Source organism: Rattus norvegicus, chromosome 2 (assembly GCF_036323735.1).
Source record: "Rattus norvegicus strain BN/NHsdMcwi chromosome 2, GRCr8, whole genome shotgun sequence".
In the NCBI taxonomy this organism is placed as follows: domain Eukaryota; kingdom Metazoa; phylum Chordata; class Mammalia; order Rodentia; family Muridae; genus Rattus; species Rattus norvegicus.
Window position 1 is genome coordinate 86,136,675 of NC_086020.1, and position 21,398 is coordinate 86,158,072.

Sequence of the window (21,398 nt, forward strand, 5' to 3'; positions counted from 1 at the left end):
CCATTACCCACTCTGATCTCAACATTACTTTCTAAGTTCCAAAAATAGCTTATTAAGCTCTCAACAATGGATGATTTTTCTAGTTAGAAGCCCAGAAGTCCTTCCATAATCCTCCCAAATACATGGGCAAGTTTGTCAGATAAATACTCTACTCATGGTACCAATTTCTTAGTTAGGGCTTCTATTGTTGTGATAAAGCACCATGATCAAAATTAACCTGGGGAGGAAGAGGTTTATTTTGCTCACATCTCCATATCATAGTTCATCAAGGAACTCAAACATAGCAGGAATGTGGAGGCAGGAACTGAAGCACAGGCCATAGAAGAATACTGCTTACTGACTTGTTCCCATAGCTTGCTCAATGTGCCTATCTATATACCCATGGACCACCTGGCCATAGGTGGCACCACCCAAAGTGGGCTGAGTTCTTCCACATTAACTTTTTTTTTCCCCTTTTTTTTTTATTAACTTGAGTATTTCTTATATACACCACATTAACTTTAACCAAGAAAATACCCCCACAGACTTGCCTCCAAATCAATCTCATAGAGGCATAGTTGACAAAACAATAACAAAAACAAGCAGAACAGCCATGATTCTGACACAGAAACCAGTAAGGAGAAAGGCAAATGATAAGGATGAGAGGAAGAAAAGAAAGGATGAGGTAAAGAATAACTATAATGTACTATATACTTGTATGAAATTGGTAAGAACTAAAGGAAGTCCTCAAGTATTGCTTTAAGGGCAGTCTGGTTTAAGGTACCAGATGTGTTTGGATCTAGAGTGGAACTAAGGTTTCATATCCAGAGACCAAGAAATTTCTCTGCATGAGGCTACATGACTCAAGCACAAGTTGGTGTTTTGCAATTTTATTGTTTTTACTAGATATATTTCTTGATTTACATTTGAAATATTATTCCCTTTCCTGGTTTCCTGTCCATAAGCCCCCATCTCCTCCCCCTCCCCCATATGGATGTTTCCCCCCATCCACCCCCTTACCCTCTCCCCGACATTCCCCTGCACTAGGGGTTCAACCTTGGTGGGACCAAGGGCTTCCCCTTCCACTGGTGCCCTAACAAGGCTATTCTCTACTACATATGCAGTTGGAGCCCTGGGTCAGTCCATGTGTAGTCTTTTGGTAGTGGTTTAGTCCCTGGGAGCTCTGGTTGGTTGGCATTGTTGTTCTTATGGGGTTGCATGCCCCTTCAGCTATTTCAATCCTTCCTCCAATTCCCCCAAAGGGGGTCCTGTTCTCAGTTCAGTTCTTTACTGCTAGCATTCACCTCTGTATTTGACATGCTTTGGATGTATCTCTCAGGAGGGATCTATATCCGGTCCCTTTCAGCATGCACTTTTTAGCTTCATCAATCTTATCTAGTTTTGGTGGCTATATATATATGGGCCACATGTGGGGCAGGCTCTGAATGACTGTTCCTTCAGTCTCTGCTCTAAACTTTGCCTCCGTATGAAAGTATTTGCCCTCTCTGAAGCTCTAACTCAGGACCTTCAGATTATGAGACTGACACACTGCCTACTGCACTAAGAAGGCGGATATATTCTTTTTTAAAAAGATGGTTTAAATTTGGCACTCAGACTCTCAAAAAGAAATCGCTAGATAACCAATCCCATTTTCCTTTGAAGCAAAACTTCACCTTTTTAACCCAGCTGTGTCCTACACTTAGATGTCATTTTTCATACCTCAGAAAATAATGCAGAAATTCCTTACATTCAGTCACACGTGTTCAGCTACTAGCGAGATGTGCCTTACTGGGTCCTCTCACAATGATTCTCTCCTAAGATCCTAAGATCAGCTAGAAGAAGCAATCTTCTGTGCACACGAGTGTCCCTGGCCAGGCTTAAGCTTCATCACAGTTGACCGTGCCTCAGCTTCTCATGATATTCCCACTTTCCCTGGTGTGATCTCTCCACCCTTCCTGTCTTCAGTGTCCGTGGAGCTTTCTAAACCTGTCCACCCTTCCCTACTTTATACCTCTACTTCACGTCTTCCATACATGTTTCCCAGAAACCCATGACCTACGAAGCCTTCTGTTTTCACCTGTGTAAACTGATTCAGTAAACTTATTGAAAATAAGATGCACCTTATCAAACAGATGGGAACAACTAAAAAAAAAAAGACTTATATTGTGTTGAAAAGATATGATGCAAGACAATGTATATGCATATAGAAACCCTGAGATTAAACTTTCAAAGTAATTTCTGAAAACCATTAAATATCATTAAGATATTCTTAAAAGCACACAGCTGTCCAAATGACATTTTGTGGACTTTGACAACGTGAAATATTAGGTGATGCATGATTTCCCATGTAAGATAGGAGAATCAGCATCAAGAGACTTAAAGCCAGTATCCATGCCATTTTGCAGAAATTTCCATATAGTCATGTGTGTCTGTGTGTGTGTAATGTGTATGTGTGTGTGTGTGTTTGTATGTGTGTCTGTATCTGTGTGGTGTGGTGTGTATGAGTGTGTGTGTGTGTGTGTGTGCATGTCTGTGTCTGTGTGGTGTGTCTGTGTGGTGTGTCTGTGTGTATGTGTGTGTGTGTGTGTTTTGTATCTTTTTCAGGAAATGCTGTGGTTGTTTCCTATGGGGTGTCAACTATTTCAAAATTAACTTTTACTTCAACAATTACTCTTTCTTCTTACAACCTGTGCCTCAACTAGCCAGTTTTCACCACCCATCACTGATCAGCCAAGTAACAACCAAATTAAGAGTGAAAAGCAAAAATAAAAAAAAATTATTAAAAAACAGATTTATTCAATGTAACCACACTGGAAAAAGGGAAAAGGAGATACAATAACTTGCCAGTCCATCTTTAGAATCCTCAAACAATGTCAGGGCATTAGATAAATAAATAATATACTTACATGTAATATATATAATAAATATAAAAATAAATATAATACAATAAATAGAAGGTAAAAGAAAAACACAACTAAGCAGTCTAATCCAACCAAGCATGGTCTACTGCCCACCACAGTCACAGCCCCACATCTTTCCTTCAAGATTAGTCTTTCCAGTAAAGCTATTATATAAACTAAGTCTTTCTCCAAAAGGTACGGACCTCCTATGGATGCCCCAGGACTTTTGTTTCTCCCAGCAGGATCTCAGAGAAATTCTAATTTCTTGAGAATCACTGTAGCAATAGCTTGAAGGAAACAGAGGAGGACAGGGTTTCTGTGAAAATATATCAAATCCCGCCAGTCAGACCAGGTACAGGTACAAGCAAGAACATACACATGGTGCTCCAAATGTTCTCTTAATTCCTAATGTTTATTTGATTGTAAAAGTAGGAATATTTCAGTCAATGTAGTAAATATCAAAATTTGAGTGGGTTTTATATGTCAAAGGATGGCATGTATACTACATAATGTCTATATAGTCAGTAGCCATGCCACCATTCTCAAATATGTATATATGCATTTAGTAAAAACTGACTAATAGTAATACAATTCAAGATTCAGAAAGCTAAGGCATAATTACCCACTTAATTAACACAGTTACCACAAGAAGGGGATGAACAAATATGTAACATATTGAAATAATATCCTCCAAATACTTTGAAAGACACTGACTGGCATCTGGAATAGAATGATCACTTACACGAATAATTTTCAGCCGTATATATCTGAAACCTGTCACCTACCACCTTTAGTAAGGTGGAATATTTTAACCTCTCTTATAGAATAATGTTACCCAATAAAAACATATACACTACATTATGAACCATTCAAATTTGTTTATTTAAAGATGTAAGTTTCACGCACAACCTCTATTTTGTACCTATTCTATTGTCTCTGAGGAAAAAGAACTATACTAAAATCAATTAGGAACTAGTCTTGTTTTTTTGACTGTCTGAGAATTGTGCTAACTTCTCTTTTCAAACATGAATATGTAAATTTACATAGCAACTAAGGTTTTATTACTAAATTCATATCCTTACTGAGTTGTGATGTCTATGATTTATTCTACCACATTAAATAATGTCCCATGACTTATAAACAATATTTACTTCATTTTTACATCAGTCCATATATTTACAAGATTTGTCACTTACAGTAACTCTCATATCCATTAAGATCTGAGGTATGAGTTAATTTACTACATTCTATGTTTACATAATGTCTTCCAGAATAACTATTTTGCTTATACATCCTGGACAGAGTTCCTTCCAAAGTCAATAAATGAATAAGATTTCTATGAGTTCACTGATGAGGAGTGAACAATCAGTAAAAGCCTTGACACATTATTTACATGTGTAGGCTTCCTCAGTACAAATTCTCTGCTATCAATAAAACATGAAGAAGAGTTACAAGAGGTGCAACACTATTTGAACTTGTAGGCTTTCTTTCATGCATGATTTTTTTACATTGTATTTATATACAGAACACTTTGTAGTCACCTTTTTTCATTTCTAGTTTCTTACTAGTATGAGTTTTTGGAGCTAGGTGTTAAACTATTACTAAAGGCCTTGCCAAATTCCTTGAATTTCTAGGGTTTCAATTCCAATATGAATTCGTTGATGTCGAATAAGGCTCGAGCTATTATTAAAAGCTTTACTACATTCTTTGCATGCATAGGGTTTCTCTCCAGTATGAATTCTTTGATGTTTAATTAGAGCTGAATGATTATTAAATGCTTTATTACATTCCTTGCATTTATATGGTTTTTCTCCAGTATGAATTCTCTGGTGTTGAGCGAAGGTTGAATAAATGCTAAAAGCTTTGCCACATTCTTCACATGTGTACGGTTTCTCACCAGTATGGATTCTCTGATGCTTCCTCAGATATGAAGAACAGATAAATGCCTGGCCACACTCCGCACATTTGTAGGGTTTTTCTCCAGTATGAATTCTTTGGTGTAGAATAAGACACGAAGATTTAGCAAAGGCTTTCCCACATTCTTTGCATGTGTAGGGTTTCTCTCCAGTATGAAGTCTCTGATGATACTTAAAATATGATGAACACCTAAAGGCCTTGCCACATTCTTTGCATTTGTATGGTTTCTCTCCAGTGTGAATTCTTTGGTGTACAAGAAGGCTTGAAGAATTAACAAAGGCTTTGCCACATTCTTTGCACGTGTAAGGTTTCTCTCCAGTATGAAATCTCTGATGATTCCTAAGGTATGAAGATGACCTAAAGGTTTTGTCACATTCTTTGCACGTGTAGGATTTTCCTCCAGTATGAAATCTCTGGTGATACTTAAGGTATGAAGAGCAGCTGAAGGCTTTACCACAGTCTTTGCACTCATAGAGTTTCTCAATAGCATGAATCTTCTGATGCTTATGTAGGTATGAAGAACAGATGAACGTCTGGCCACACTCTTCACATTTATAAGGTTTCTCTCCACTGTGAATTCTTCCATGCTGGTTAAGGTGAGAAGAACAGTTAAAGGCCTTGCCACATTCTTTGCATTTGTAGGGTTTCTCTCCTGTATGAATTCTCTGGTGTTGAGAGAGTGATGACCGAAAAATAAAAGCTTTGCCACAATCTGCACATTTATATGGTTTTTCTCCGGTATGAATTTTCTGGTGCCGAGAAAGGGCTGAGCAATTATAAAAGGCTTTGCCACATTCTTCACATTTATAGGGTTTCTCTCCACTATGAATTCTTTGGTGTTGGGTAAGAGCTGAACAGTTATTAAAGGCTTTGCCACATTCCTCACATATGTAGCGTTTCTCCCCAGTGTGAATTCTACGGTGTTGGTTAAGACTCGAAGAACAGTTAAAAGCTTTGCTACATTCTTTACATTTGTAGGGTTTCTTTCCAGTATGAATAATTCGGTGCTGTTTAAGATGTGAAGAACAGTTAAAGGCCTTACCACATTCTTCACATTTGTAGGGTTTTTCTCCAGTATGAATTCTCTGGTGCTGAGAAAGTGATGTGGGAAAATTAAACGTCTTGCCACATTGTGCACACTTGTAGGGTCTTTCTCCAGTATGGATTCTTTGGTGTCGAGTACGTGCTGAGCAATTGTTAAACGCCTTGCCACATTCGTCACACTTGTATGGTCTCTCTCCAGTATGGATTCTTTGGTGCTGAGTAAGAGCTGAAGAATTATTAAAGGCTTTGCCACATTCACATTTATAGGGTTTCTCCCCAGTGTGAATTCTATGGTGTTGGTTAAGGCTTGAAGAACATGTAAAAGCTTTGCCACATTCTTTACATTTGTAGGGTTTCTCCCCAGTATGAGTTCTATGGTGTTTATACAGTGTTGATCGAACATTAAAGGACTTGCCACATTCATCACACGTGTAAAGTTTTGCTCCAGGATGAATTTTATGGTGTTGAATAAGAAGTGAGTTCCAAGGAAAGGTCTTACCACACTCTTTAAATATATAAGGTTTACTTCCTGTTGAGTAAAGATGGACATATCAGTAAAAGATTAATCACATAGCTATAATTATAGTGTATCTTTCATATGAATACTTATACCCCAAGATACAGTTCTGATACAGTTCTAAATGCAATTTACTCTCATATTAGTGGGAAAATAGACAAAAAAACAGATAATAACACAAACTTCCACTGACAACAGTGGAACATTACTCAAAAATTTAAAAGTACTTTAAAGCCAGGAAAATGGCTCTGAGGATAAAGGCATCTGATTCCAAAAGGCCCATATGGTAGAAGAAGCAAACTAATTCCTACAAGTTGTTTTCTGTACTTCATATATAAACTGGAAACCCTTAGTAGTCCCATATGCGAGTGCAAGCATGTGGACACACACATTTTAGATAAACAGTAATGGAATATTTATGAAAAGGACAATTCTGAAGGGCAATATGCTAAATGAAATAAACCCATTATAAAAGGCAAATATCTGATTAAAAATACATGAAAAATTCTAAAATAGAAAACTTTGTTGAACATAGATTTCAACTGCTACTAACTGAGATGGCCCCAAAATAATTAATTAATTTTCCTAAGAATATGTTTATTTTGAAGGCTGAACTGTTTCTGAAAGATTTGTGGCATATAATTTGAATGGGCAGAACAATGTCCAAATACTGAAGACAGTAAATTTCATGTTATATGTTTTTTATTGTTACTTAAAAAAAAAAAAAACTGGACGCTGTTGAATGGTTTTTAAAATTTCAAGTTTAATTTTAAATCACAGAAGTTTCAGTAGAGGCAACATATTTATCAATTGTTTATGAAATGATAATAACTTCAGAAATATTAGCAGTATAAAATAACTATTAACCAATGAGGAATACATACACCATGAAAACAGAACTAATATTCAATAAATAAAAGTGAGATCAATTTAATTGGAACTGGTCATTCCAATTAAAAACTGGACATTTTATTATCTTACACTGTCTTAAAGAGCCACAACTAAAGACTGTCATTCTAATCATAATGTAAAAGTTACATCTAACAATATTAGCAACAGACATGAGGGAGGTCTATACAAAAATAAAACACAGAAAATGGAATTGCAAATTAAGATAAATTCTCAACAAATATTGGTGGGCTACTAAAAATACTCTTGTATCTGTACATAAGTTTTTTCTATCACATATAAAACAATGTATCATAAGTCATTGGCAATCAGTGTGTGGCAGAAAAATTCACAGAAATACATTATAATTCATAAGAGGAGTCTGCTGAGACAACTTTAAATACTGAGCTTGTAAATGTAATTACAAAAACTTATTTATAGTGATACTGTTCTATGAAGCCTTGACAAATAGGTCATTATAACTGTGTACAAGTTTCTGAGAGATAGGGAACAATGGTAAGTCCATAATGATGTCTACTCTAACCTACTAAAGGACACTCTAGTCACTGTACATGCATTCAGACATCACTGGAGAGCAAGGAGAGATTTGAGGAAATAAAAGCATTATAAAAATTGATCAGAAAGTGACCTATAGTTTAAGAGATAATTGTTGAGGTTTGGTCTATTACTATGTATTACAATGCTAAATTTTATACCCAAAGTTCTAGACCATCCAAGGAGTCTCATATTTACAAGCTTTTGTTTTGCAAACCTGGTTCCTTGATTTAAAACTATTGGTTAAATGAAATTGGCTATAGTCAGTTACTGGAGGGATTTGAGACAGGTGGGTTTGCAGTGACCTGGTGAGAGGAGAGATTGGGGAGAGGGAGAAGGAGGAAGGAGAGATAAAGGAAGCCGCCATGATGGAAGATAGACCATGAGCATATGGACAGGAGAAATAGCAAGTATCTGGTAAGGTAGCCAGAGCAGCAGTTACATGAGTAGATTAAGGGGTACCCACCGGTAATTGAGGATAAGCTTAAACTGGTGGTGCAGTTTTGGTACGCATGGTAAATTAGATAAGAAAAAAGAGTGGGGGATTGTTGAGGTTCAGTCTATTGTTATGTATCACAATGGTAAATTATATACCTACCAGTGACTTCTCATGTTTACAAGCTTCGGTTGTGCAAATCTTGTTCCTTGATTTAAAACTACTGGTTAAATAAAATTGGCTACAGCCACTTATTGGAGGGATTAGAGGTAGGCAGGTTTGGAGTGACCTGTTTGGAGGAGAAACCTGGAAAACCTTGAGGAAAATAAGGTTGGAGAAGGGAGAGAAAGAAAGTCCCTCCTTTTCCTTATATACACAATGTGGCCCTATTGGCTGGCCAACTGGGTTGAGAGCAGCCAAAATAAAACACAGTAAGTAATAACTCAGGGTTATTAATAGGAAGGTAGATTCTAATATCCTGGAGTGTAGATAGATATCTACCAGCTTTTGTGCTGTTTAAGGCTTACTATAAATATAAAAGTTTTATGTGTCTTTTATCTGGGAACTGAATGATCAAGGCCAGGCAGAAATCCCTCATCAGGATTAAAATTTCTACAAAGATAATAAATGAAGCTTTTTTTTTTGTTTGTTTGTTTGCTTCAGTTTCTGTTTGACACTCAGGTGGGGACTATAGCAACAGGCCTGAAGAAACTGCAGAATACAAGGTGGAGAGTGGAGTGTCTGCAGTGACAGCAGTGGAGTGCACAAGGGGGGGCGGGGGTGGGGGAGGCCAAAGCCGTTGGGAAAGCACATCAGGGCCAGGGCCAAAAGTCATCCACACTGGAATCCTGGACCCCACGCCCTCAGCCCCTGCTCTTGCTGTCTCCTGGCTCCAGGCTAGGGCTGGGAATTCTGTGGACAACTTTCTACAGGCGCAAAGAGCACAAGAGATGCTGCTGCCCTTCTGTGATAAAGTTAGAGGTTCTCCAATCCTATATTCTTCCTTCACCCCTGGATCAGGTAGGGCCATGAAAGACAGCTGGGCTCTATTGCATGTTTCAGAGGCATTATTTTTCCCTGGTGTTCCAGCCCATCAGCTCCTCACTATGGCCCAGAGTGAGCACTACAAGAATTGCTGGCCTAATGGATAGGCTAGGGGAAGGGACAGGACAGGGGCTAGAAGAGGGGTTCCACTATACGCACAGTGTTGGTGAAGCCAGAGCCGGGGCACCACCTAGTCAGGCCAATGGCCACATCTCCCTTCTTGAAGAAGTCTTGGGCCTTGCCAACATCCATGGCCAAGTTTACATGAAGGTCAACATCCTCAGCCCAGCATCCTGTACAGCATCCATTTTCCCCTGACTCCCTAATCTATCCAGTCTTTCATGCCTGACTCTCTGGATCTCTCAGTTTTGTGCTCTGATTTACTCATTCCCACATACCTGGGTACACAGCTACTGTTGCTGGTTCCTTCACATTCCAGGGTTCTTTTCTCTGCTCGAGGCATGTGACCAAGTACGGCTTAGAGAAAGCAAGACCTGTTAGAAGGAAAGGCAAATATGATGGTTGTATATTGTTCTCTAGGACTGACATATATTATAACTATTGTGTTTATAAGGAAAAAGAAAATAGACGAAAAGGTGGCAGGATGTAACTTTTTAAAATGTTTCCTTATAGGTCTATCTCATACTTGGAGCTTTACCTCAAGAGAAAAAGAAATCAAAGCTGAAGGGTAAACTATTTTGCTTTAAGATGTATTCTCCACACTTGATGTCTCAATTTCTAAAATTCCAAACAGAAGGAAGAGTCATACTATCAAAACAATAAAGCTAAAAACACAGTGAGAACTGTGACTAATTCATCCACCCACCACAGCTATGACTCCCACTAAATTTTCCTTAAGAGCGGGAATCTGACTATGTGAAAGGAGTTGGGAGGATTTCCTTTTGTACTTTATGGAATAATTTAAGAAATATTACTCTTAGTTCCTCTTAAGTTTGCTAAAAATATTAAGTAATCCATCTGCACATGGGGTTTCTGAAACTGAAAAACTGATTTGTTCTCTTTTAATTACTACTTCAATTTTATTGTTTGTGGGAGATCTGCTTAAATTCTCTCTCTCACGTTGCCTTAGTTTTGTTAGCGTATATTATCTGAATATCAAAACCTGAGAAAGGCACACGCAAAAAATAAATAAATAAAAGGAAGAAAATAATAGCCCACTATCTCTGATGAACATAGATGAAAAATGTCTTAATACTTGTAAGAACACATCACAATGATCATCATCATCTGGATATCACCCCTCACATGTAGTCATAGGTAAATGAACATATATAATTTACTACATAAACAGAGTCAAGGGCAGAAAATATATAATTATCCCAATAAACACTGCTGTTCACAGAGAATTTTACTCTAAATATAAAAGGCCTTAAGGACTCTACCAGAAAACAAGTAAAGTTGAAAACCGCTTTCAGCAAAATGACAGGATATCAGTGTCTTTCTATGTACTAAAAACAAACACACTGAGAAAGAGAAATTGGATATCTACATGTGCAAGAATGAACCATAATCCAAATAGACTAAAGATATCATTGCAAGGCCAGAAACTCTGAAAGTGCCTGAGAAAAACGGGAGGGCTCTTCAGTACAGGAATAAATAAGGTCTCTCTGAACAGGGCTCTAGTCACTGTAGAAGGTCAACAACTACAGAATTAAATTTAAAAAAATCCTTCTGAACAGCAAAGAAAACGGAAATTATATTAAAAGGTAGGCTAAGGGATGACAAAAGATATCCAGATGCTATACATCTGGCATGAAATATCATGAGTAACATACATCAAAAAAGTAAACACCAAGAAAACAACATGAGCAAATAATGGTCTCTGAAACGGAGCAGATCTCAGAAGATAAATAAGTGCCTGGGTTTTTGGTTGTTTGGTTTTTGTTTTTTCAGGGTTTTGTTTTGTTTTGTTTGAGATTTGAAAACTCCTTGGCTCTTTTATTTCTTTATAATTAATTTTCCTGAGTTCTAATTTTTTTCTTTTATTGGATATTTAAATGTTATTCCCTTCTCCAGAAAGCGGCTATTCTATCCCAACCCCTGTTTCTATGAGGGTGCTCGCTCACCTACTCACCCACTCCCTCCTACCTCCCCCCCCCCCGTGACATTCCCTACACTGGGGCATAGAGCCTTGACAGGACCAAGGGCCTCTCTCTCCACTGATGCCTGACAAGGTCATCCTCTGTTACATATACGGATGGAGCCATAGGCCCATCCCTGTGTTCTCTTGGGATGGTGGTTTAGTCCCTGAGAGCTCTGGGAGGTCTGGCTGGTTGATATTGCTGTTCTTCTCATGGGGTTGCAAACCGTTTCAGTTACTTCAGGTCCCCATTCTCAGTTCAATGGTTGACTGAAAGCATCCACCTCTGTATTTGTAAGGTTTTGGCAGAGCCTCTCAGGAGACAGCAATATCAGGCTCCTGTCAGCCTGCACTTCTTGGCATCAACAATATTGTCTGGGTTTGGTGGCTGTATGTATATGGGATGGATCCCCAGGCAGGGCAGTCTCTGGATGGCCTTTCCTTCAGTCTCTGTTCCACATGTTGTCTCCATATTTCCTATGAGTATTTTTGTTTCCCCTTCTAAAAAGGATTGAAGCATCTACACTTTGGTCTTCCTTCTTCTTGAGCTTCATGTAGTTTGTGAATTGTATCATGTGTATTCTGAGCTTTGGCTAATATCCACTTATCAGTGAGTACATACCATGTGCGTTCTTTTGTGATGTTTTCAAGTTCCATCCATTTGCCTAAGAATTTCATGAAGTCATTATTTTTGATAGCTGAGTAGTACTCCACTGTGTAAATGTACCATATTTTCTGTATCCATTCCTCTGTTGAGGGACATCTGGGTTCTTTCCAGCTTCTGGGTATTATAAATAAGGCTGCTATGAACATGTGTCTTTGTTTTATGTTGGGGCATCTTTTGGGTATATGCCCAGGAGTGTTATAGCTGGGTCCTCAGGTAGTTCAATGTCCAATTTTCTGAGGAACCGCCAGACTGATTTCCAGAGTGGTTTTACCAGCTTGCAATCCAACCAACAATGGAGAAGTGTTCCTCTTTCTCCACATCCTTGCCAGCATCTGTTGTCACCTGAGTTTTTTATCTTAGCCATTCTGAGGTGGAATCTCAGGGTTGTTTTGATTTGCATTTCCCTGGCTGTTTTTTTAAAGTGTTTGTTATCATCAATTATCAGAAGAAACAGTAGATTAAAGCTACTGTGAGATGGCATCTCAGTCTAATTGAGAAGTCTATCAACAGGAGATCAAATGACAAATTTCGGCAGGTATGTACAGAAAGAACACACTGGATAATAAAATGGATAATAAAAACATGTTAAATATACACACACAATGGAATTTTATTCGGATAAAAAGAAAAATGAAATTGTGTAATTTTCAGGTAAATGGATGAGTAAGGTAAATGAAAGTGAGAAAGAAAAATGTCTAACATTCCTCTCATGTGTGGATCTTAGAGAGGACTGAAGGGTAGAGAGGGGCCATTGGAAAAGCAATACCTGACCAAAAGATACTGAATGGTACAATACAGATAATATTACAGCCAGGCAATACAGGGAGTTGAAAGACTTAAGTGAAGATGGATGGGAGCAAGACCTGGGAGACCAGATTAGCAAAAAATAAGGATAAAAAAGCTGTACAGAATCCTATTGCTTTGTAAACTAATTTAAATTAGAATTTGAAGGTTTAATGGAATATATCCTGCATGTGTAGATACTACTCTTCTCAAACGATATAGGGTATTTGTTTGTTTGTTTTTGTTTTTAAATTCCAGCACGATAGTAGAATATGGATTTTGCTCAGGGAATGCCAGAAACTACCAAAGCAATGTAAACTTTTTCCATTCCTTTTGGTAGCCCAAAAGACTATACCATAAAGACCCCATAGCTGAAGACATTGTCCTCCTCTAGGACAATGAGGCATCAAGTTTTAACAGAGCTGGAAGATTTCTTCTGGCTGGCCAGCTTTTACAGGCTGGGAGGTTATGTGGAAGCTGCTTGGTTAGAAAAGTCAGCATCTATGAGCCCTGGACACTCTAATACCAACCTACCAGGCAAGACATGTCCACTGTGCACCCTGGACACTCTAATACCAACCTACCAGGCAAGACACGCCCACTGTGCACCCTGGACACTCTAATACCAACCTACTAGGCAAGGCATGCCCACTGGCAGAAATGTGCCATGACCATTATGTGATAAGCAGTCACTCATGCATGGTACTGGAAAACTGCCTAAAAGTCTATGTTGGGGGTTCATAGGCCCTCCAGAAATTGCTGTACAATATGCACATGATGTCAAACTGACCTCTAAATATTTGTGTTTATACACATACATTTGTGTTGTTCTCAGTGTTAACTGGAGCAACTGTGGCTTATAGTTGGTAATAGCGAATATAGAGACATGATCATAACTGGTCAAAGTACTATGAATAGGTGACTACTGAGTGATCAACCCTCAATGAGCATCTGCAACAATCCTAAGGCTCAGTAAACATCATGGCGGAGGAACTGGTTAAAAAAAAAATCTAAGAGTTGGAAGATTGTACTATTGAAAACTCTCTTTTAGATAGTGCATGTTTATGGGACACATACATTCAAATCAACAAAGATCACTCACACAGGACTTTCACTATCAACATCCCATCATGAGTTGGGGAGAGGCTCAAAATTCTCTCTCCACTCCCCAAGGAGGTCAAGATTGTTAGTGTTTGTGAGGAGGAAGGAGACATATTTCTGTGTGGTTTAGTCAACTGGCAAATTGCCATGCTTAAGTAAGCAACCCCCTACACATTTTCAGGTGGCCAACCTTAAACAAATGCAGTGGACCAGAAAAAAATACACCAGAGGATAAGACTGATTATAGTCAATGTATATTACATAAATGTGTAAAATTGTGAATAATTATTATAACACAAGAATCTGAAATATAGTGTTAGAAAATGCTAACTTCCCAGAGTCCTTTCTAGTCTACAAATGGAGGAAGGTGCCATGTTTATAGTAAATTAAGAACTCACAATGGGACCAACCACCTCCTCTGAAAGCATACTCAATAGTATAAATTGTATACCAAACCCTGTGTTACATTTCCTGCTCCACAACTCTATTTGCTTTCCTGAAAGCCTGTAGTCATCAGGATCCCCAGGTAAGCCCATCCCTCCCCCAACTCCTCTGAAAGCACACCCAGCAGCAGCATTATCTGCACCCCATGCCCTGTACTGCACAACTCTGCTTTCATTCTTGGAGGCCAAGCAGGTATGACCCTTCCCCAAGCCCTTGCTAGTCTACCATATCCCCTTAAAACACACCAAACTGCCTTAAACTGTACCCCAAACCCCTGGACTCAATTTTCCAGGCCACAACTCTACCTTTATCCCAGACACTGAATACAGAAGGGACTCTAGGACACATTGGTGCTATGAACCTCAGAGGCAAGATTAGCACCCCAAACTGCAGAAGTCATGAGGTCACAAAATCCCCAGGAAAGACACTCTACTAGACCTGAAGACTTGCTAGTCAACCGAAACCCCAGGCCACTCAGGCCAGAAGACAGAGAGAAAACAGAAACCAAGGGAAAAACACATTAAAAAATCTACCCATCCAACAAAGGTTGAGCTCAGAAATTAATAGCTAACCTATAATAACCACGAAACCCAGAGGGCTAAAGGCCAGCATAAGGACAGAATCAACAACAGCCATGGCAATGTGGCAACACCAGAGCCCAGCTATCCACTTATATCATATATCCTGGATATTCTAATACTGCTGAACTACAAGAAAATGACCTTAAATCCAACTTGATAAAGATGATACAGGCATTTAAAGAGGAAATGAACAACTCCCTTAAAAAAATGAAACTTCAAAAATGTGAGGGAGCCCTCAATTGGCAGGTTCCCTGCGGTCCAGACACCACCCAGATCTGAAGGGACCCAATCAAAAGCTCCCTGCACCCAAATCCCCTGGGAGGGAAAGCTAAACCTACAGAGGGGCAGACACGCCTGGGAAGTCAGAAGAGACTACACTCTGCCCACATTTCTGACTCTGGAGGAAAACACCTAACACCATCTGGGACCCCGGTACATAGGGCCCCAGGAAAAGGCAGCACAGGCCCTCCTAGATGGCACAATCGCAGAGAGCTCAAAAGCAACCCACCACAAGCAACTTCAGCTGCGGGACCACAGTAAGACTAACATTTCTGCGCCTAGCGGACTCATGACACAGGCCCAAAGGAACAGCTGAAGTCCAGTAGACAGGAAAGACTACACGCCCGAAAGCAGAACACTATATTCCCATAACTGGCTGAAAAAAAAAACAGGAAAACAGGTCTACAGCACTCCTGACACACAGGTCTATAGGACGGTCTAGCCACTGTCAGAAATAGCAGAACAAGGTAAAACCAGAGACAACACGATGGCAAGAAGCAAGCGCAGGAACCCAAGCAACAGAAACCAAGAATACATGGCATCATCAGAGCACAATTCTCCCACCAAAGCAAACATTAAATATCCAAACACACTAGAAAATCAAGATCTAGATTTAAAATCAAATTTGATCATGATGCTGGAGAACTTCAAGAAAGACATGAAGAACTCCCTTAGAGAAATGGAGGAAAACATACATAAACAAGTAGAAGCCTATAGAGAGGAATCACAAAAAGCCCTAAAAGAATTCCAGGAAAAAACAATCAAACAGGTGAAGGAATTAAAAATGGAAATAGAAGCAATAAAGAAAGCACAAAAGGAGACAACCCTGGATATAGAAAACCAAAGGAAGAAACAAGGATCCGGAGATACAAGCATCACCAACAGAATACAAGAGATAGAAGAGAGAATCTCAGGAGCAGAAGATTCCATAGAAATCATTGACACAACGGTCAAAGATAATGTAAAATGGAAAAAGATACTGGTCCAAAACATACAAGAAATCTAGGACTCAATGAGAAGATCAAACCTAAGGATAATAGGTATAGAAGAGAGTGAAGACTCCCAGCTCAAAGGCCCAGTAAATATCTTCAACACATCATAGAAGAAAACTTCCCTAATCTAAAGAAAGAGATGCCCATAAACATACAAGAAGCCTAGAGAACTCCAAATAGATTGGACCAGAAAAGAAACTCCTCCCGTCACATACAGTCAAAACACCAAATGCACAAAACAAAAAAAGAATATTAAAAGCAGTAAGGGAAAAAGGTCAAGTAACATAAGAAGGCACACTTATCAGAATCACACCAGACTTCTCGCCAGAGACTATGAAGGCCAGAAGTTCCTGGACAGATGTCAAACAGACCCTAAGAGAACACAAATGCCAGCCCAGGCTACTGTATCCTGCAAAACTCTCAATTAACATAGATGGAGAAACCAAGATATTCCATGACAAAACCAAATTTACACAGTATCTTTCTACAAATCCAGCCCTACAAAGGATAATAAATTGTAAAGCCCAACATAAGGAGGCAAGCTAAACCCTAGAAAAAGCAAGAAACTAATTGTCTTGGCAACAAAACAAAAAGAAGAAAAACACACAAACATAATCTCACATCCAAATACAAATATAACAGGAAACATCAATCACTATTCCTTAATATCTCTCAACATCAATGGACTCAACTCCCCAATAAAAAGACATAAATTAACAAACTAGATATACAATGAGGACCCTGCATTCTGCTGCCTACAGGAAACACACCTCAGAGATAAAGACAGACACTACCTCAGAGTAAAAGGCTGGAAAACAACTTTCCAAGGAAATGGTCAGAAGAAGCAAGCTGGAGTAGCCATTCTAATATCGAATAAAATCGATTTTTAACTAAAAGTCATCAAAAAAGATAAGGAAGGACACTTCATATTCATCAAAGGAAAAATCCACCAAGATGAACTCTCAATCCTAAATATCTATGCTCCAAATACAAGGGCACCTACATACGTAAAAGAAACCTTACTAAAGCTCAAAACACACATTGCACCTCACACAATAATAGTAGGAGATTTCAACACCCCACTCTCATCAGTGGACAGATTATGGAAACAGAAATTAAACAGAGACATAGACAGACTAAGAGAAGTCATGAACCAAATGGACTGAACAGATATTTATAGAACATTCTATCCTAAAACAAAAGGATATACCTTCTTCTCACCACCTCATGGTACTTTCTCCAAAACTGACCATATAATTGGTCATAAAACAGGCCCCAATAGATACACAAAGATAGAAATAGTGCACGCGTGCTATTAGACCATCACGGGCTAAAACTGGTCTTCAACAAAAATAAGTGAAGAATGCCCACATATACATGAAAGTTGAACAATGCTCTACTCAATGATAACCTGGTCAAGGAAGAAATAAAGAAAGAAATTAAAGACTTCTTAGAATTTAATGAAAATGAAGGTTCAACATACCCAAACTTATGGGACACAATGAAAGCTGTGCTAAGAGGAAAATTCGCAGCGCTGAGTGCCTGCAGAAAGAAACAGGAGAGGGCATATATCAGCAACTTGACAGCACACCTAAAAGCTCTAGAATAAAAAGAAGCAAATACACCCTGGAGGAGTAGAAGGCAGGAAATAATCAAACTCAGAGGTAAAATCAAACAAGTAGAAACAAAAAGGACCGTACGAAGAATCAACAGAACCAAAAGTTGAGAAAATGAGAAGTTCTTTGAGAAAATCAACAAGATAGATACACCCTTAGCCAGACTAACGAGAGGACACAGAGAGTGTGTAAAAATTAACAAAATCAGAAATGAAAAGGGAGACATAACTACAGAATCAGAGGAAATTAAAAAAATCATCGGATCCTACTACAAAAGCCTATATTCAACAAAACTTGAAAATCTGCAGGAAATGGACAATTTCCTAGAGAGATACCAGGTACCAAAGTTGAATCAGGAACAGGTAAACCATTTAAACAACCCCATAACCCCTAAAGAAATAGAAGCAGTCATTAAAGGTCTCCCAACCAAAAAGAGCCCAGGTCCAGAATTCTATCAGACCTTCATAGAAGACCTCATACCAATACTATCCAAACTATTCCACAAAATTAAAACAGATGGAGAGCTACCGAATTCCTTCTATGAAGCCAGAGTTACTCTTATACCTAAACCACACAAAAATGCAACAAAGAAAGAGAACTTCAGACCAATTTCCCTTATGAATATCGACGCAAAAATACTCAATAAAATTCTGGCAAACCGAATCCAAGAGCACATCAAAACAGTGATCCACCATGATCAAGTAGGCTTCATCCCAGGCATGCAGGGATGGTTTAATATACGGAAAACCATCAACATAATGCATTATTATAAAGAAACTGAAAGATAAAAACCCCATGATCATTTCATTAGATGCTGAGAAAGCATTTGACACAATTCAACATCCCTTCATTATAAAAGTCCTGGAAAGAACAAGAATTCAAGGCCCATACCTAAACATAGTAAAAGCCATATACAGCAAACCAGTGGTTACCATTAAATTAAATGGAGAGAAACTTGAAGCAATCCCACTAAAATCAGGGACTAGACAACGCTGTCCACTCTCTCCCTACTTATTCAGTATAGTTCTTGAAGTTCTAGCCAGAGCAATCAGACAACAAAAGGAGATCAAATGGATACATATTGGAAAAGAAGAAGTCAAAATATCACTATTTGCAGATGATATAATAGTCCCAAATAATATAATATACCTCGGTGTGACTTTAACCAAGGAGGTAAAAGATTTGTATGATAAGAACTTCAAGCCTCTGAAGAAAGAAATCAAAGAAGATGTCAGAAGATAGAAAGATCTCCCATGCTCATGATTGGCAGGATTAATATAGTAAAAATGGCCATTTTACCAAAAGCGATCTACAGATTTAATGCATTCCCCATCAGAATACCAATTCAATTCTTCAAAGAGTTAGACAGAACAATTTGCAATTTTATCTGGAATAACAAAAAACTCAGGATAGATAAAACTATCCTCAACAATAAAATGACTTCTGGGGGAATCACTATCCCTGAACTTGAGCAGTATTACAGAGCAATAGTGATAAAAACTGCATGGTATTGGTACAGAGACAGACAGATAGACCAGTGGAATAGAAATGAAGACCCAGAAATGAACCCACACACCTATGGTCACTTGATTTTTGTCAAAGGAGCCAAAACCATCCAATGGAAAAAAGATAGCATTTTCAGCAAATGGTGCTGGTTCAACTGGAGGGCAACATGCAGAAGAATGCAGATCGATCCATGCTTATCACCCTGTACAAAGCTTAAGTCCAAGTGGATCAAGGACCTCCACATCAAACCAGACACACTCAAACTAATAGAAGAAAAACTAGGGAAGCATCTGGAACACATGGGCACTGGAAAAAATTTCCTGAACAAAACACCAATGGCTTATGCTCTAAGATCAAGAATCGACAAATGGGATCTCATAAAACTGCAAAGCTTCTGTAAGGCAAAGGACACCGTGGTTAGGACAAAACGGTAACCAACAGATTGGGAAAAGATCTTTACTATCTATCCTACAACTGATAGAGGGCTTATAACCAAAATATACGAAGAACTCAAGAAGTTACACTGACAGGAGACAAATAACCCTATTAAAAATGGGGTTCAGAGCTAAACAAACAATTCACAGCTGAGGAATGCCGAATGGCTGAGAAACACCTACAGAAATGGTCAACATCTTTAGTCATAAGGGAAATGCAAATCAAAACAGCCCTGAGATTTCACCTCACACCAGTGAGAATGGCTAAGATCAAAAACTCAGGTGACAGCAGATGCTGGCGAGGATGTGGAGAAAGAGGAACACTCCTCCATTGTTGGTGGGATTGCGGACTGGTACAAACATTCTGGAAATCAGTCTGGAGGTTCCTCAGAACATTGCACATTGAACTACCTGAGGACCCAGCTATACCTCTCATGGGCATATACCCAAAAATGCCCCAACATATAACAAAGACACATGCTCCACTATGTTGATAGCAGCCTTATTTATAATAGCCAGAAGCTAGAAAGAACCCAAATGCCCTTCAACAGAGGAATGGATACAGAAAATGTGGTACATCTACACAATGGAATATTACTCAGCTATCAAAAACAATGACTTTATGAAATTCATAGGAAATGGATGGAACTGGACAATATCATCCTGAGTGAGGTAACCCAATCACAGAAAAACACACATGGTATGCACTAATTGGTAAGTTTCTATTAGCCCAAATGCTTGAATTACCCTAGATGCACAGAACACATGAAACTCAAGAAGGATGACCAAAATGCGAATGCTTCACTCCTTCTTTAAAAGGGGAACAAGAATACACTTGGGAGGCAATAGGGAGGCAAAGTTTAGAACAGAGGCAGAAGGAACCTCCATTAAGAACCTGCCCCACATGTGGCCCATACATATACAGCCACCCAATTAGATAAGATAGATGAAGCAAAAAAGTGCAGGCCGACAGGAACCAGATGTAGATCTCTCCTGAGAGACACAGCCAGAATACAGCAAATACATAGGCAAATGCCATCATTAAACCACTGAACTGGGAACGGGACCCCTGTTGAAGAAATCAGAGAAAGGAGTGGAAGAGCTTGAAGGGGCTTGAAACCCTATATGAACAACAATGCCAACCAACCAGAGCTTCCAGGGACTAAGCCACTGCCCAAAGACTATACATGGACTGAATACATGGTAGCAATGAATAGCCTAGTAAGAGCACCATTGGAAGAGGAAGAAGCCCTTGGTCCTGCCAAGACTGAACCCCCAGCAAACGTGATTCTTGGGGAGAGGGTGGTAATGGGGGGAGGATGGGGAGGGGAACACCCATACAGAATTGGAGTGGGAGGGGCTAGGGGGATGTTGGCCGGGAAACTGGGAAGTGGAATAACAATCGAAATATAAATAAGAAATACTCAAGTTAATAAAGGTGGGGAAAAAAAAGATGTACTCAAGTTAACAAAGATCAAAAGAAATGTGAAGGAAATGAATAAAACTGTTCAAAACCTGAAAATGGAATTGAACCAATAAAGAAAACACAAAGGGAATCCTGGAAATGGAAAACCTAGGTAAGAGAACAGTAACGACAGATGCTATCTTACCAAC

At 38.9% G+C, this 21,398-nt stretch overlaps 1 protein-coding gene across 3 annotated transcripts in view; it reads right to left on the bottom strand.

Annotated features, from left to right (window-relative positions):
• Positions 1 to 2,755: 2,755 nt before the first annotated feature.
• Positions 2,756 to 21,398, bottom strand: part of Zfp712 (zinc finger protein 712) — a 48,101-nt gene continuing 29,458 nt past the window's right edge. For all 3 annotated transcript variants that reach the window (XM_039103565.1, XM_039103566.1, XM_039103564.2), the window contains exons 3-4: positions 9,679 to 9,774; positions 2,756 to 6,369 (exon numbers count right to left, since the gene is read on the bottom strand). In XM_039103565.1, the coding sequence (XP_038959493.1) occupies positions 4,481 to 6,369; positions 9,679 to 9,774 (1,985 nt within the window). In that variant the 3' untranslated portion in view covers positions 2,756 to 4,480. The remainder of the gene's footprint in view (positions 6,370 to 9,678; positions 9,775 to 21,398) is intronic.